Below are 16,934 nucleotides of genomic sequence, written 5' to 3'. Positions count from 1 at the left end.
AATTCACTGTTTTGAAATTTTATCAGATTGTGGTCTGTGCTTTACACAGTGCTTCGGCATGCTTTATTTTCTTTTATTCTTGACATAGCCCTATGAATTAGGCAAGAAATCATTATACTTTTTTGAAAAAAATGATAGACATTGATCTTTGCTTGGCACAAAGTCATGCAAGTAGGTGGTGGTGGTGAGTAAAATTCATTAATTTCTAATCCAATACTTTCGGGAACAGGAATTTAATTATTTCAGCAATTTCTATCAGTATGGTATTTATAGACTTTGAGTTTTATTATTGCAAATAAAAACTATCCTTATGTAGTTTTTTTTCACATTTTTCTAAATTAAGAGAATGGATTTGTTTCTACTTTGACCATGGAGCCTTCACTGGGTGCATGCATTGGCGGTAGAGGGGGAGTTCACCCTAAAGGAGTCTCTGTGCTGAGAATACTTGTTCTCTGAGATCTGCCATCTGTTCCTTGCATGTGAACAGATGCTGATATTCAGTTAATCAGAGGTAATGCAATAAGGATTAAAGTGTTAGTTCTAACCCATTCCGGAACTTATGGGTAAAACTTGAAACCTTTAATCAGATTCATCTTGATGTTCAAGTCAAGTTGGCTATTTGAGCCAAAGCTTTTATATCTCTATGGTAACTAGTCCCAAAGGGCATATTCTACTGTCATCATAAGAGAAAAAAATATTAAGGATGTGTTTGCACATAGCATTGGGTCAAGAAAAATGACATTCTATTTCATGTGTGGTTCAGGGATCTATCTTGAAGAAAGCTCAGAAATTGCTTTTAGGGAATTATCACAGAAGAAGTATTCAACTGAGAGGTTTTAAAATAATTTAAATGTAAGTTTCAGAATCCATACAGACTTAATACAAATGCAAGAATGGGTCCATTTCTCAAGATATACAGCTATTTATTAAATAGTAGACTAGACTTCTCCAAATCTAGAGAAAAATGAATTTAGACTATCAATGCATTATTTCTTATATAATAGAATTAGGTTTTTATAAAATTGAAATTTAATCTCCTTGTCCCAAGTCACATATATTTACAAAATGTTTTTAAAAATTAAACTCATTGTTTTTAAATCTTCCGTAAGATTTTTTCTTAGTGAGAAACCTACGTGTGTTTATTACTGTATAGTACAATAGAACTGATTCCATCTCTTTGAAATATTAGTAATAGTTACATGTTTTATGTGCCCCTGATTGGAATTTATAAGTGATGAATATAATCTAGAATCTTGTCCATACCAAATGTTGCACAGAAAACCATAAATTCTGGACATTGACTATTCAACTCTACTTCATTAATGAAAACTTTATGCTCTGAAGAAAACCTGATTATAGAAATCTCCTATTTCCACTTAAGCTAGTATAACTGTAAATGATTTTCTTGTTTTTATAAATCACATCTGTTTCTGAAACTCAGCTCCAGTAACTCCCTAGGATAACAAATGATGAAACTCACATACTATTGAAACATATTGAGCATTTCCTTGTAAGGTTTAAATATGTTTTATTCAAATTTAGTTGACTAGAGAATATGTTTAAACTCCAAAATGACTAAAAATCAATGTAAATAATATATTGGTGTGTTATATTTGAGAGTAAATATTACCATGAAAAATGGAAAAGTCACAGTGAAAGAAAAACTCTTCTGTGAGCTGACTGTATAGTACACGAAAAAAACAGAAAATTTTGTCAGGAACATTTGTGAAATGAACTCTGTTTAATAATGTTCCATTTCTGTTGATATTTCAATTTTTCAGATAAAGTATTTTAAGTAAATGTGCAACATTAGTTAGAATAAAAAACCAAAATCATGCATAGAGTTGAATGCCTACCTAATTACATGTCAATTTCTGATGAATGTCCTAATTACAAATCAAGTTATGTTTATACCTATGAAATAATTGAAGCACTACATTTAATCTCTGTAACAAAACATTGAAAGAAATGTATTAGCAATGTAGGTATTAGAAGTATACGTTTAGATATTCTTCATTATGGACCTATTTTTTTTCTTTTTTCCTCCTTACCAATTGAATTTAAGATGCAATCATGGATTTTCTTTTTAAAGGGACGTGACATTCTGTTTTCCTTAAAAAGCACTTCCAATTAATCCTCACACCAGAAACAACAAAGTCGGCACTGGCATAAGCTCAGCCAGGATTCCTGGGGCCTGCTGTGCAGGGGGTCTCCCGAGGAAGGATGGAATCATAACCCAGTCTCCAAGCCCACTTGGTTCTTGGCATCTCTGCTAAGTGTTGCACAGGCTACCTATTAATTTTAAATGTAGTGTTTTTGAGTGTGAGGCAGACATCTGTTTTGGAGCAACAGGACTGATAGCAGCAAGTCATTCCTCAGAGACCACTGAATAATTGTCAGATGACCTTTATTGGTGTCACCTTCATTTTGTTCATGTTGGCGCAACTAAGGCGCAGTACTAACATAACTATGCATTGTATGCAGCAGCAGGATTAGTGCAAAAGGTTATGTTGCTGCCTGGAAAAGTGGGAGAGTTAATGTACCTTATAATTGTATACAAAGCAGTGGCCTGTGAAGGATGCAAGAGGAGATTGGTCAGATTATGTTGAGAAACAGGGCCTTTCCTATGAAAGCAGTTGACGCTGCAAAGGAGCATCTTACATAGTACTATACTACTTCTTTTTCATGTGCCCCCTCAGCTCTTTGTGCTCCTCTGTGGTCTTGTTCACAAACATCTTTAATGTCGTTTAAAACTGCTTTTATTGTTTATTTAAAAGCATTCTTTATATACTTTGCTCTAATTATTAAATTTGATGATTTTTATCATTATTCCATTAAATATTTACTAATTTCATCAGCTACAAAAAATTTATACATTAAAAGAATGATGGAGAGAGGGCATTTATTCCAGGCAACGTTAATGTTGGGATTATGATTTTTTAAAGAAGTTACTTATATGATGCATACATAGCACAGAATAGAGGCTCAGTCAATCTTCGTATAAACGTATTTGAAATAATACATGGGATATGTATAAAAATAGTTATTCTTGCAGAAAAACCTTAACTGGGTAGAAATCATGCAGAATAAGAGCTTGAGAAAATCACTTTTATTTAGAGTGTCATTTCTTAATGAGTTCTAATGAGTGAATGATTCCAGTGAGGTATAGCACAAGGGAAGCTTCTGTTCAACAAAACAAATCAATGGTACTAAGTAACCACTCTGAAATGGACTCTTTCTGAACTCTATCCCCAACTTTGCTTTTAGAACATCAATTATTTTTGCTTTCAAGTGAGAAGAGTCATTTAAGTGAAGATGTGCAAAATTTTGGGGGTGACTGTATTTTAATTATTATAGCATCCTACTCTTGCTCCAGCATATAAATTAGAGTGGGTTTCCTAAAGGAGATGGCTTGAGTGAATTTATGAAATGTAATTTTAAATACAGACATAAAACTTAATTTGGTGAGAGAGATATACGTGCATACACTTAGCATTGACTTTAATAAATTCTGTTGACTTACAAGATGGCGTAGAGAAGGAATGCTTTCTTTCTCCATCCTAAAATAGCTGTTCAGGTTCTTACCAATAAGGGAGGCTTTAGGGAGAGCCAATGTCAAAGCTCAGGGGTTCAGCTACTTCTCAGTGGTGACTACAAGGACCTCCACTCTCACTGTATCACACGGTGACATTGAGTGGGTCACATGGTGTTAACCATAAATAAGTGTGTCACTGGTTTGTGACCCTGCATTAAGTAATTTGGGTTGACCATGGGAAAATAGCTTTGGAAATTTTAATATGGAATTAATGGTTTAATTCTCCAGTTGCAACCTTCCCTTACCTTGCAGGCAAGTTTCAGCCTTCCCACTTCCTTGAGTTTTATGTGAAGAATTAGGCCTTGTGTATGGGGATGGGTTTTCTCTAGACCACCTAACTGCCAAACGTGGATGTGTATTTGGGCATTGGCCCACTGGACACGGAAAGTATGTGCATCAGAACTGAATTCCAGTCTTTGATCACCAGTCCAAGTTAGTACAGCCAGCATTTTTGAGAATTGTCTTCTCCTGGATTCATCACTTTCTGCCTGTTGCTCTAGTCTCATCTGGGGCCACTCTATCCCTCACTTATTACACTGTAGCCGTCCTGGCTTTTTTCCCACCACGGGACCTTCTCCTCCTTTTCTGGAACCTTTGCCCCTCAGCTCTTCTCAGGGCTGCAGTTTGATCTCACTCCTATCTCTCTCTTCAGCAACTTGAAGGGAACATAAGCCATTCTCTTGTCAAAGTTAGCAGTAACATCCTAACTGCCGAATTCAATAAGCTATCTTCAGATCTTATTTTCCAGCATTCTTTCCTACAAGTATTGGCTGCTGTGAAAGCTCATACTCCTGGCTTTCTTACCCCTCAGCCTTTTTCTCTTTTAGGTTTTCTTTCCTGTCCAGCCTCTAAATACTTGTGTCCCTCTGGGTTTAGCTCATTTCCAACTGCTTTTATTTCATGGGTGACTTTATCATGCTTAAAGTTCAGTTTATCCCTGTACAGCTACAACTCCCAACTCTGAAACTCCAGTCCAGACTTCTCCCTGGAGGTTTGACTCATATATCCAACTTTCCACTGGATATTTTCACCTAGATGGCCAATAGTCATCTGAAATCCACCATGGCCCAAAGTAAACTTAAGTGTCCCCTTCAACTTCATCTCTCCTGATAGTTCATATCTCATTTAGGGATGTTGCCACTCACCTCTCACTCAAACAAAAACCTAGAAGTCATCCTATACCCAGTCAAGAACTTCTTGTTTTATCTCATGTTTCTTGATATTTCCCACTCCTCTTCATTCGTTTTATTAGTAATCTACCTCACGCCATCACCATCTCTTCATTTTAACACTGCAGTAGTTACCTACTGCACCATCTTCAGTTTTGTCCATACCAAATCCTTCTAGCATGTATTCAGAGTGATAATATCTAAGATGAAAATCAGATCTTAACAATTTTCTCAAAACTCAGTAATGTACTAGTCCACAGAATAGAGTAAGTATCTCTTACTGTTTGTCAAATGAATGAATGAAGAATAAGACCAGAGGCTTCTCAGTATCTAGGATTGGAACTCATCAGGATTTTAGACTCTATTTCCACGTCCTTTGAAAATTTCATGTATCAACAAAATTTTTGTTTCTGAGATTTGCTTGGAAGTTGATAAAATCAGAATGAATAGTATAGTTTTATAGTTTATAGGTTGTATATAAGAACGGATAGGGTCCCTGTGGTGAAAATAAAACTTATGTGCCTTTATTTTTGTTTTTTAGTTATAATCTATTAAATTTTTTATTAAGACTTTCTTAAGAGAACTCTTCAAACATAAGTCTTTGCCCACCTTTTACACTAAGAGAATATCACTTTAGTGTACTGCATTTAAGATGGATTTCTGTGTTCTGAAACAAAGATTCCTTCTAATTACAGTTTGACAACTGGCGTTTTGATTTTTATTCTTTAGGATTTTGTAAATCTGTTCTGTTTTAACAAAGAACCATCTTAGAAACTGTTTGCTTAAAAACAATCTGCCAAAAGCCAAAAAGTATATGTGATGATAAAATTAGATGTTTAAACCTGCTCACTAGGTCACAGGGAGGCAAAATTGAACATGATATTTTCTCATTCATTTTTAAATTTTATACGATGCAGTATACTTTTTTCCCCTGTGTGTTAAAATATACATAACATAAAAGTTACCATTTTAACTATTTTTTCCTGATTCTTGTTCTTCTGTATCATTTTAACCATTTTAAGTGTATAGTTCTATAGCATTAAGCACATTCACATTTTTGTGCTATTTCAGTATACTTTTCCCTGAAATTATTATATTGAAATAATTCAATATTTTCACAATTAAGACTCAAAGCTGTGTTTGCATTGAATAAGCAGAGTTTCTTTGGAGCTTATCAATGTCTTGTGAAGGAAAATGATTTCGTTTGTTTTATTTTTAAGGAATTTGCAGTATATTTAATCTTGGGCTCAGAGAGCAAATGTCAATGGGAATTTATGAAAATATGTTTATTAATTTGGCTTATGTGAACTTTTTTCAATACTAGTGTAATAAAATATGTTTAAGGAGCTGAAAATATTTTACTATTGTATGGGAATCTCATTTAATCATGATTGGTATCCTATTTCTAATAGGGGATAAGCAATAATGTTATACAAAAAATGAAAAAAATAAAAAAATTAAAAGAATATTTTCCCATTTCCTCTTAGTGTTTTGAAATGATTTCTAAGATTAGAAATCAGCCCTTACCACTTAAGATTAGATAGAAATTATCTTTATGATATGAATATATTAGAAACAATGCTCATAGATAAATCAGTTTCTTGTGTTGTTTAACGAGAGTAAAATATCTATCTATTGCTTTTGCAGTTTATGAGACTTCTTGATTTTGATGATAAAATCCTTTATAAAGTACTGATTAATTTTAAAAGACCATAGATCTAAAATGTGAAGTATTATCTGGAGATGTTCTGGGACCATATAAACCTAATTTGGTTTATTTGCTTTATTATTTAACTTATTTAAATGTGATGCCTTCTTGGGAAATCATAATTTGGAAACTTTTGCATAGAATGTTAGGAAATTGAAAGGATTGAGCTCAATGTTTGACTAATTCTTGTACTGCACTAGAGCATGGGGCCAAGCTTTAGGAGACAGAGGCATCTCAATGTACTATTTATCCTTAACAAATTTAAAGTTTTTTGTTGTAAGCTGCTCTAAGAGAACCTTTGGTGGTGGTGGTAGGGATGGAGATTGGTACTTCAACCTCTTGCTTTCATTCCCAAGTGAGGAAAGTTGGCTTTGAAATAAATGGAAAGTCCTTGTACTTTATAAAAATCTTCTGAAAGGATGTCGTGGTCATTGGAATCAATTCAATCATCTAATGAACTGGAAGCTGATGAGAGCACACCTGAACTGATAATAAACTTGGTTTCTTTTGGAAAGTGCCAGAAATACCTGTCTTCCCAATATATAGATGACTGCAATGGATTCACAATCATTCCATGATAATTTTTTTTTGTATTTATGAACAAGGAAAACCTATAACTAGCATTTTAACTTTCTTTGTCTGTTTATCTTAATAGTCTTCCTTTCCCACCTCCAGTTTGCCAAAATCTTCTTGAGGGGAATACAGATGTGGGGGCGGAGGACTCTGGCTTAGAGGCTGTGATGGTGAAGTAGGTCAGAAGGGGATTGGAGTCTTCCATCCTTCCTGTTCACTGAAACACCATGTCCATCTCCCCTCCTCCCAACCTGTCAGAGCCAATGCATAGCACGGCCATTGAAAGAACAGCGTGTTGGCACTCTGAATCCAGATGTTATCTTTTTCTGTGGTAGAATTAGAGAAATATCAGAGTCTTGAACCCTTTCCAGCATATTTTGAATATAAATAATCTTGGCTCTAGTTATCAGCAGACAAGCTAATTATTTGTTCACACATGCTCTGGCCAATTTTTAGCTCATCTGGGGACTTGTAATGACTTTAGATTTTGTCCTTTGTGAGATGACAACCTAAGAATCAGACTTTTTTACTGGTTCCAAGTTTTAGGGATTGCAGGTCAAAGCAAGAAATAAACATTATGGGGCAGGTGGATTTCTTTTGGGGCTAGACAGAAAACATTTATCTCTTGAGGGGCTTGTCTTACTAGGAAGGAGAGTCTTGATTGAAGGCGATATCACAAAGAAGAGAGGCTTATAAGAGAAAGCGATTCTCACAGCAGTAGTTTTGTTCTCATAAATAAACAGTGGCTCGCTTGAGCTGACCAAAATGTTCAACTGTGGAGAAGGCTAGTGCAATACCATGTGTGGGGCATAGCAACCATATACATGCATTTAGAGGAACACTGATTTCCCATTTAAGGTTTGCTAGGAACTGAGAGGTTTTATAACTCTGCTGACAACAATTCTATTTGGAACATGATCTGCTTATGTAAAAATAATTTTTAATGTGAAAGCTCTCATTAGCTTAAAAGTCAAGTCAAACAGTTAGCTTTAAAAGCTGAGTCACAGTCTCACCATCACAATTCACAGTTTCCGTCTTTATTTTACTTGGTAGATTAATCCTGTCTCAGCAATGCCATTAGGTACTTGCCTTGATGCTGTGGAAAAATACCAACAAACATCTGATATTTCTGAGCATGTGGGTCGTGACAATTTTGAACGTGTTCTATTAGAGCATCTGCGTATAAATGGCTGAAGATTTATAGTTGTTTTTTAACTTAAGGATGAGGAAATTGACCACTATGGGATAATTAAAAATAGCAACTCTCTGGAAAAGCAGGTGCAAAGCTGTTAAATGCCAGGGCACCACGAGATAATATTCTGTAATCTAAACTGGGTAATTTATATCTTTGTCATTTGAAGATCTGATATATAGTTGAGTCAATGAATCATCCCACCAACATCTCATGACTAAAGCAAATTTTGTTCTTTTCACAGGCATGGTTTTAGTCAATTGAATAATAAATTAACCTGTCTTTTCTATATTATAGGATAGGCAGGCTCATGCAGGCAGGGTCAGTTAAATGAGGACTCAGAAAAGAGATTCTACTCTGTTTTAAAAGAATTCCAGTGAAGGAGATGGCCCAGACAACTTTGGTTATACTTTTTAGTGTTTGAAATAGTAACACCATGTGGTTGTTTTAAAAATATTTTCAGTTTATCACTGAAGACTTGTCTAAAATCTTCAGAAGTCAGGAATGAATTAACTTCTGGATAACCCCTGATATTCTGGTCAGTTCCTGTTGATGGTCCCATGGTGAATGGGCACATGAGGAAATGCTCTTCTTCTTTTCAAAGGAATAACCTTACAAGCGCTCAGAGTTTATAAAGGACAGTCATGTGCATTTTCTCTTTTGAGTCTCACAATAACACTGTATTATAGGTAAAGATTACTAATTCCTATCAGAAGTTAAGATTCAGAAAGATTAAGTGACTTACCCAAGGTTATATATCTGGTGAGTGGAATAATCACAACTTGAGAATAATTATTTTTGCTCTGAGGACAATGCCCTTTGGACCCTATGTTTTACTGATTCTTTGGTACACTTGTAAATTTGGCACAGTAAACATGCATTAAGATGCTTCTGGGAAATTTGTTCTTGGGACAATTTTTTGAGTTGATGATGTGGTTGGGAACATTATTAACTTGAGTCTATGGTCAGAACAGAGGAGAGTATAAAGAAATATCCAGTTTAAGTGGCATTGGTCAGACGTTCAATGCACATGAATTGGGAGTGACAGACACAGTGGACAGTTCAAGACTAAGATGAAATCCATCATCTCATGAGTATTCAGAAGACTGGAGCTGTATCTTAGGAAGGACGGCAGGTGAGAAGGCCTAAATACAACCAAGAAAGAAATAGCCACAAGAAATAATGACCTGCTTAAGATACACTAATCTGAACGAATGAAGTTCAATGCCCTGTTGGCACTGTTGATCAGAGAGGGGGAAATAGGCTGAAGAGACTGGGATTCTGTGAGACTAAGACCCAAGGACACTTCCAGAAATGGAGGCATTTTCAAAGTACAAGTGTTCCCTGTGAAATCTTCTGGCAAAAGGTTTTGAAATTTAACTTACATCACAAGAACCTTAAAAGTTAGTGGAGCCATTCACATTTCTGTTTAGTTGTAAGCTCTGCCTGCTAATAGCAGTAGACTCAAATGCTGATGTGAATTCCTATTATGTTCATTTAAATTGTTTACCTCAGTCTGAAAATTTGCTTGGATGAGAGCCATTGGCTATTAGCTCTCATCTGACTTTCAAGACACCTCGAAATACTTTGAGGAAAAAGAGTTAAGCTGTTTAGTTAAGCCCTTGGTGATATGAAGTATGTTACAGTAAAAGCCTTTTATTTAAACTAGCTTTAAGAGAGAACTTTTTAAACTGTTGCAAAGTATAAATGAAGAAAACTTCTTAAAGAAATCCAGCTTTATTTCTTTCACATATCTAATGGGAGTTGAGCTAGGTAGTCAATGCACCAGCAGGTAGAGGTTCTTAAGAAATTTGCTTTAATGAACAAATAGGAGTGATTTATACTTAATGCTTGATTTTATTTCAAAGAACAGACAGGCATTTGAAAAATAAGTTTTTTTCTGAACCTAATATCAATTCTCTTAGCAATTTTTCTTTTCTGAAACAGCATGAAGGTAAATTTTAGGCTAGCTTCTGTTGAAATAATCACAATATCTAAGTAAAATTTGAGGAGATCATAGAGTGTTACTGAATCTGTCTATTTTCTAAAGGAAATTGATTCATTCTTTTCAAATTATTTTACAGGATCCTTCAAACCAAAAATGTGGTGGAAGAAAGAAAACCGTGTCTTTCAGCAGCATGCCATCGGAAAAGAAAATTAGCAGTGCAAATGACTGCATCAGCTTCATGCAAGCTGGCTGTGAACTGAAGAAAGTCCGGCCAAATTCTCGCATTTACAACCGTTTTTTCACTCTGGACACAGACCTCCAAGCTCTTCGCTGGGAACCTTCCAAGAAGGACCTTGAGAAAGCTAAACTTGATATTTCTGCCATAAAAGAGATCAGACTGGGGAAAAACACAGAAACGTTTAGAAACAATGGCCTTGCTGACCAGATCTGTGAGGACTGTGCCTTTTCTATACTCCATGGGGAAAACTACGAGTCTCTGGACCTAGTTGCCAATTCAGCAGACGTAGCAAATATCTGGGTGTCTGGGTTACGGTACCTGGTTTCTCGAAGTAAGCAACCCCTTGATTTTATGGAGGGCAACCAGAACACACCAAGGTTCATGTGGTTGAAAACCGTGTTTGAAGCAGCAGATATTGATGGGAATGGGATTATGTTGGAAGATACCTCTGTAGAGTTAATAAAACAACTCAACCCTACACTGAAGGAATCCAAGATCAGGTTAAAGTTTAAAGAAATCCAGAAGAGCAAAGAAAAGCTAACCACCCGAGTGACAGAAGAGGAATTTTGTGAAGCTTTTTGTGAACTTTGCACCAGGCCAGAAGTGTATTTCTTACTTGTACAGATATCTAAAAACAAAGAATATTTGGATGCCAATGATCTCATGCTCTTTTTAGAAGCTGAGCAAGGAGTCACCCATATCACTGAGGATATGTGCTTAAACATAATTAGGAGGTATGAACTTTCTGAAGAGGGACGTCAAAAAGGGTTTCTTGCAATTGATGGCTTTACCCAGTATTTATTGTCACCAGAATGTGACATTTTTGATCCTGAGCAAAAGAAGGTTGCTCAAGATATGACCCAGCCATTATCTCACTACTACATCAATGCCTCTCATAACACGTATCTGGTAGAAGACCAGTTCAGGGGACCAGCTGACATCAATGGGTATGTTAGAGCCTTGAAAATGGGCTGTCGAAGCATTGAACTTGATGTAAGTGACGGTTCAGATAATGAACCCATCCTTTGTAATAGAAATAACGTGACAACACATGTTTCCTTTCGAAGTGTCATAGAAGTGATAAATAAATTTGCCTTTGTGGCTTCTGAATACCCACTCATTCTTTGCTTGGGGAATCATTGCTCCCTCCCACAGCAGAAGGTAATGGTTCAGCAGATGAAAAAGGTCTTTGGCAATAAACTCTATACTGAAGCACCTTTGCCATCAGAATCCTACCTCCCATCACCGGAAAAATTGAAAAGAATGATCATTGTGAAAGGAAAGAAATTGCCCTCTGATGCAGATGTGTTAGAAGGAGAAGTAACAGATGAAGATGAAGAAGCTGAAATGTCTCGAAGGATGTCAGTAGATTACAACGGTGAGCAGAAACAAATCTGGCTCTGTAGGGAGCTCTCTGATCTGGTATCTATTTGTAAGTCTGTTCAGTACAGGGATTTTGAACTGTCCATGAAAAGCCAAAACTATTGGGAAATTTGTTCCTTTAGTGAAACAGAGGCCAGCCGAATTGCAAATGAATACCCAGAGGATTTTGTGAATTATAATAAGAAGTTCTTATCAAGAATCTATCCAAGTGCCGTGAGGATCGATTCCAGTAACTTGAATCCACAGGACTTTTGGAATTGTGGCTGTCAGATTGTGGCAATGAATTTTCAGACTCCGGGTCCAATGATGGACCTTCACACAGGCTGGTTTCTTCAAAATGGAGGATGTGGTTATGTTCTAAGGCCGTCTATCATGCGAGATGAGGTTTCTTACTTCAGTGCAAATACAAAGGGCATCGTACCTGGGGTATCTCCTCTAGTTCTTCATATCAAGATCATCAGTGGTCAGAATTTCCCAAAGCCCAAGGGAGCTTGTGCCAAAGGGGATGTCATAGATCCCTATGTTTGTATAGAGATACATGGAATTCCAGCGGACTGTTCGGAACAAAGAACTAAAACTGTACAACAAAACAGTGATAATCCCATTTTTGATGAAACTTTTGAGTTTCAAGTAAACCTACCTGAGCTGGCCATGATCCGTTTTGTTGTTCTGGATGATGACTACATCGGGGATGAGTTTATAGGGCAATACACAATACCCTTTGAATGTTTGCAGCCTGGATATCGGCATGTTCCCCTGCGCTCTTTTGTGGGTGATATCATGGAGCACGTAACCCTTTTTGTCCACATAGCAATAACTAATCGAAGTGGAGGAGGGAAGGCACAGAAACGCAGCCTTTCAGTGAGGATGGGGAAGAAAGTTCGGGAATATAACATGCTCAGGAATATTGGTCTTAAAACCATAGATGACATCTTTAAAATAGCGGTTCATCCCTTACGAGAAGCCATAGACATGAGAGAAAATATGCAGGTAGGAAAAAAAATCCCACATTCTCCTCCTCTACCCTGACATAATTCCAATATTATTGTAAATCTCCATATTAGATTAGTTATCAATCATTTCTATACCTGACTTTATATATAATTAGAATATTTTATATAATTTAATATAATTCTTGAAATATATCTTTGACATATTTTATATTATGAATTTAAAATACATATTAAGGAGGGTTATTATAGATAAGGTTTTTCCAAGTGTCAAGTGCTGATAAACTATATTATCTTAACATAAAGTGTTTTGGGTTAAGGATTATCTGGAGTCTAATCAGTAGAAAAATGAAGACCACCATTGTCATTAAATTCATGAAGCACATACTAGATTAGGCACTGTTCACTGTTAATAAAATGTAAAATAGTCATAATTCCAGTTTCAAATGAATTTGTTAAAAAGACCGTAACATGGACAAAAGTAGCTCTACATGAAATACATTTTCAGTATGTATGTCTGTCAGGTGCCTTTCCGATGGGGTGACAAAAGCGTACCATTGATGATTAGTCGCATGGAGGGTGGTGAGATATTGCAGCCTGCTCCCCCGCGGGGAAAGTCCAAGGGAGGTGCATTTCAATGAACAGCCACTGGCATTATGTTTTCCTCATCATCATGACACAAATCAAATAAGATAGTCATGGCCAGGCAGTACTCACTTATGTGAATCTTCCTGTGCTCTGCTTTGAAAAGCACTGTATAGCCTTGTGTCACGTGCTGCTTTGCTTTTGTGGCATACTTTTGGTGGCTGCCAAAAACTGAGAAAGATGAAGTGTAACCGTGAAGCAGCTCTCTGTGTTATCTCTGTGCACATCACAACATTTGTGGTTGGTTATAATCTATTTTACTCCAATGATAGATGTCTCCAAAGGTAAACTTTTAATAAACATACTTTTGTGTAAACCTGGGCGTGCTGGGGCTGATGTGTCTTATGGTCAGAAGTGTGATTCCATGTTTTCTTCCTCCCAGAATGCGATAGTCTCTATTAAGGAACTGTGTGGACTCCCTCCAATTGCCAGTCTGAAGCAGTGCCTGTTGACCCTGTCCTCTCGGCTCATCACCAGTGACAATACTCCCTCAGTCTCTCTCGTGATGAAAGATAGCTTTCCTTACCTGGAGCCTCTGGGTGCAATTCCAGATGTGCAGAAAAAGATGCTGGCTGCTTACGATCTGGTAGGAAATTGTGACTCCCCATCTCTTAACTGTTTGTGTGGGAAATCACTAATGGCAGGGACCCGTTTGTGGAACTCCAAAGAATAACACAGGCTGCTTTTGAAACATGGATAGGAGGTAGCAGGCAGAGCCAGCCCACTGAGCTTCCACTGAGTCCCAGTGGAGACTTCTGAGAAAATGCCTTGCACAAATGGAAAATCTCTGCTTTAGCAAAAAATGAATTATTGAACAAACTCTCAAACATATACACTCATCATCTAAATGACTTTAGGCTGCAATATAACTGTTTAATTGTATACCTATAGGAAGTAAACTTATGTCTCAGTGCTGCCTTATGATGATTGAGACAAAAGATTTCTGTGGAATCTAGTTTTCTAAGCTAATACTATAATCTAATTTTTCTGAATATATAATGAAATTTATGTAGTAATTAGATTTAAGAATAACTATATTTTTGCATCTCCTGATTCTATAAACAAAATTAAGGAGCAGATGACAAACTGAGAAAATTTGTAGCATATACGTCAGATAAAATATAAATATACTTAAAACAGAAAGAGCACTTAAAAAAATGACAGGGAAAATTGTATATCAATCAAGATTAAGTTCAGCTGCATATACCAAAAAAATGTAACCCAATCATGGCTTAAAAACAAAAAGTTTTTATTCTTTCACCTAAAAATCTGGAGATAAGCCATTGAAGGTGACACTTTTGCAAAGTTCTTAAGAACCCAGGCTCCCTCTAGTTTTCTCTTCCACCATCTTTGGAGTGTAGCCCATATCCTCATGGTCTAAAGTGGCTGCTGAAGCTCCAACCATAACATCTGCATTTCAGCCATCCTGAATGATGAAGAGAAGAAAGAGGGTATATCCTCTTCCCTGAAGGACATTTCTCTGAAATAGCATAGATCAATTTTGCTTATATTTCATCAGCTTGGAGTTAGACACATAACCACACTTAGTTACACAGGAGAATGGAAGATTTCATTTCAAGGGGCTATGTGCTAAAAGTTGTCTTTTCTGTTACTAAGAAATAGAGGGAAAATGGATATTAGGGGACAACTTTGCTACAGAGAGGAATGGGCAATTCATGTGTTGCTCCCTAAAAAACAATGGAAATTGTAAAAATATATTTAACCTTAAAATAAGTTTTTAATTTGAAATTAAAGAATGTAATAAGATACTCCCTTCTTCATCAAATTGGCATGTTTTTTCTTTTTAAAAATAGTACCTCTGATCAAGATTTTAAGAAAATGGGCACTCTCACACATCAACCTGTAGTGGGAAAATAAATTGATGTATTTCTTGGAGAAAAATTTGGCAATATAATTTAAGATGTTATTCATTTGATCTATATATTTCCTTTTTTTTGGATTTATTCTAAGCTAAATAGAGGTGTGTATAAACATTTTTAATAATGTCAACATAGAGTGATTAGTTAAGTAAAATATAGTCCATATTATAGATTCCTTTGAAGATATTAAAATCATGTGTTAGAAGAATATTTAATGATAAGTTTTATAAAATAATCTGTTTTATAAAATATTTGGTTACAAAAAGTATGCACAATAATATTTAAATTGTTTTTGTATGTATATGCATCTAAAATGCTAGCAGGTTATTAATAGTGATTATTTTTATGTGAGAGTGAATTTTATTTTCTTCTTTATATTTTTCTATTTTATTCTGTATTCGCCAGACTCTTTATAATGAACCCAACTAATTTTATAATTGAGTAAAAATAAATGTTAAGGAAAAAAGAATAACATTTTCTCATTAAAAGACAATGAGAGGAAAGATATTTGGGTTAACATCCTGCAACTGAAAAAGAAAAAGCCCCACAGAGCACATTCCGCTTATGAATGACTGTACCTGTTATGAAGTGTACTTCATGGCTGCTAGGGGAAAAGTTCACCTATTACCTGTATCTCATTTTTCATGAAATCAATTTTTTCATCATAACAGTGGGATTGAAAGCGATTCAGTGAATAGGTATAATTGTCATTTAAGAGGTGAAATTAGGATACTGGTTGCCATAGAGACAGACAGTAGAAATCACTTATTCCTCCACTTCCCTTTTGAGCTAAAAAAGAAAAATCAGTCATGGAGAGGGCACTCTCTGGAGCTGGGCTTGTAATAAACAGAAAGGCACCTGCTCCATGGTTGGACAGTTTCCATTTCACATCCCCAAGTGTCAGATAGTGTTTTGTTATTTCAGTTTTATCTGCTGAATCCAAGTCTGAAATATTAGTCTTTTCTCATCTGTATTTTTAAAATGCACATTGTGATTGTAGGCAGAGCATGGTTTTCCAAAGGTTAAAATAGGCTGCAGTGGAAAGCAGAGATACTTATGACAAAGTCTTCACTTACAGTTTCCTATGGAAATGATTTTTCATTTTGGTAGGGCACTGAACACAAAACAGTAAACTTGGTAGAACGCAGAAGTGATTGAAAACACTATTGAAGTCTCTGTTGAGTATTTCTTTTGGGGGATGAGGTGGGTAGGGACAGATACATGTAATGATGATGTTGGCCTCAAAATTAAAAACACCATTTTTACTTTCTAGGATTTACATTGTATTGGTGGGCATCTTTAATGTTCTTTGGTGTATTAGTGTTAGTATTTTTCTAAAGAGGTCTTTGAAGATACTCTTCAGATCCAGGGTGATCATTTAAAAACATAGATCAGATCATGTCACTTTCTTGCTTAAAATCCTCCAGTGGCTTCTCATTATAATAAAACTGAATCTCCTTACTGTGGCTTTACAGGGCCGCCCTGCCTGCCTACTTCACCTGTCTCTGTAGCCCCACCTGTCTCTGCAGCCCTACCTACCTCTACAGCCTCCCCTGCCTCTCCAATCCCACCTGCCTCTCCCAGCCTCACCCCGGCAACCTCTCTTTTGCTCACCCTCCTCCAGCCACATTGGCTTACTCTCTTTTTTCAACC

At 36.1% G+C, this 16,934-nt stretch overlaps 1 protein-coding gene across 1 annotated transcript in view; it reads left to right on the top strand.

The window, feature by feature from the left end:
• PLCL1 (phospholipase C-like 1) overlaps positions 1–16,934 on the top strand; it is a 341,549-nt gene that overhangs the window by 273,860 nt on the left and 50,755 nt on the right. The window contains exons 2-3 of the mRNA XM_012641647.1: positions 10,322–12,796; positions 13,784–13,987. Coding sequence (XP_012497101.1) covers positions 10,322–12,796; positions 13,784–13,987 — 2,679 coding nt within the window. The remainder of the gene's footprint in view (positions 1–10,321; positions 12,797–13,783; positions 13,988–16,934) is intronic.

The sequence above is a fragment of the Propithecus coquereli genome, unplaced genomic scaffold (genome assembly GCF_000956105.1).
Source record: "Propithecus coquereli isolate 6110/MARCELLA unplaced genomic scaffold, Pcoq_1.0 Scaffold167, whole genome shotgun sequence".
NCBI classification, from domain to species: Eukaryota; Metazoa; Chordata; class Mammalia; order Primates; family Indriidae; genus Propithecus; species Propithecus coquereli.
Note: the sequence above shows the minus strand (reverse complement) of the source record. Positions and strands in the feature narration are given on the sequence as shown.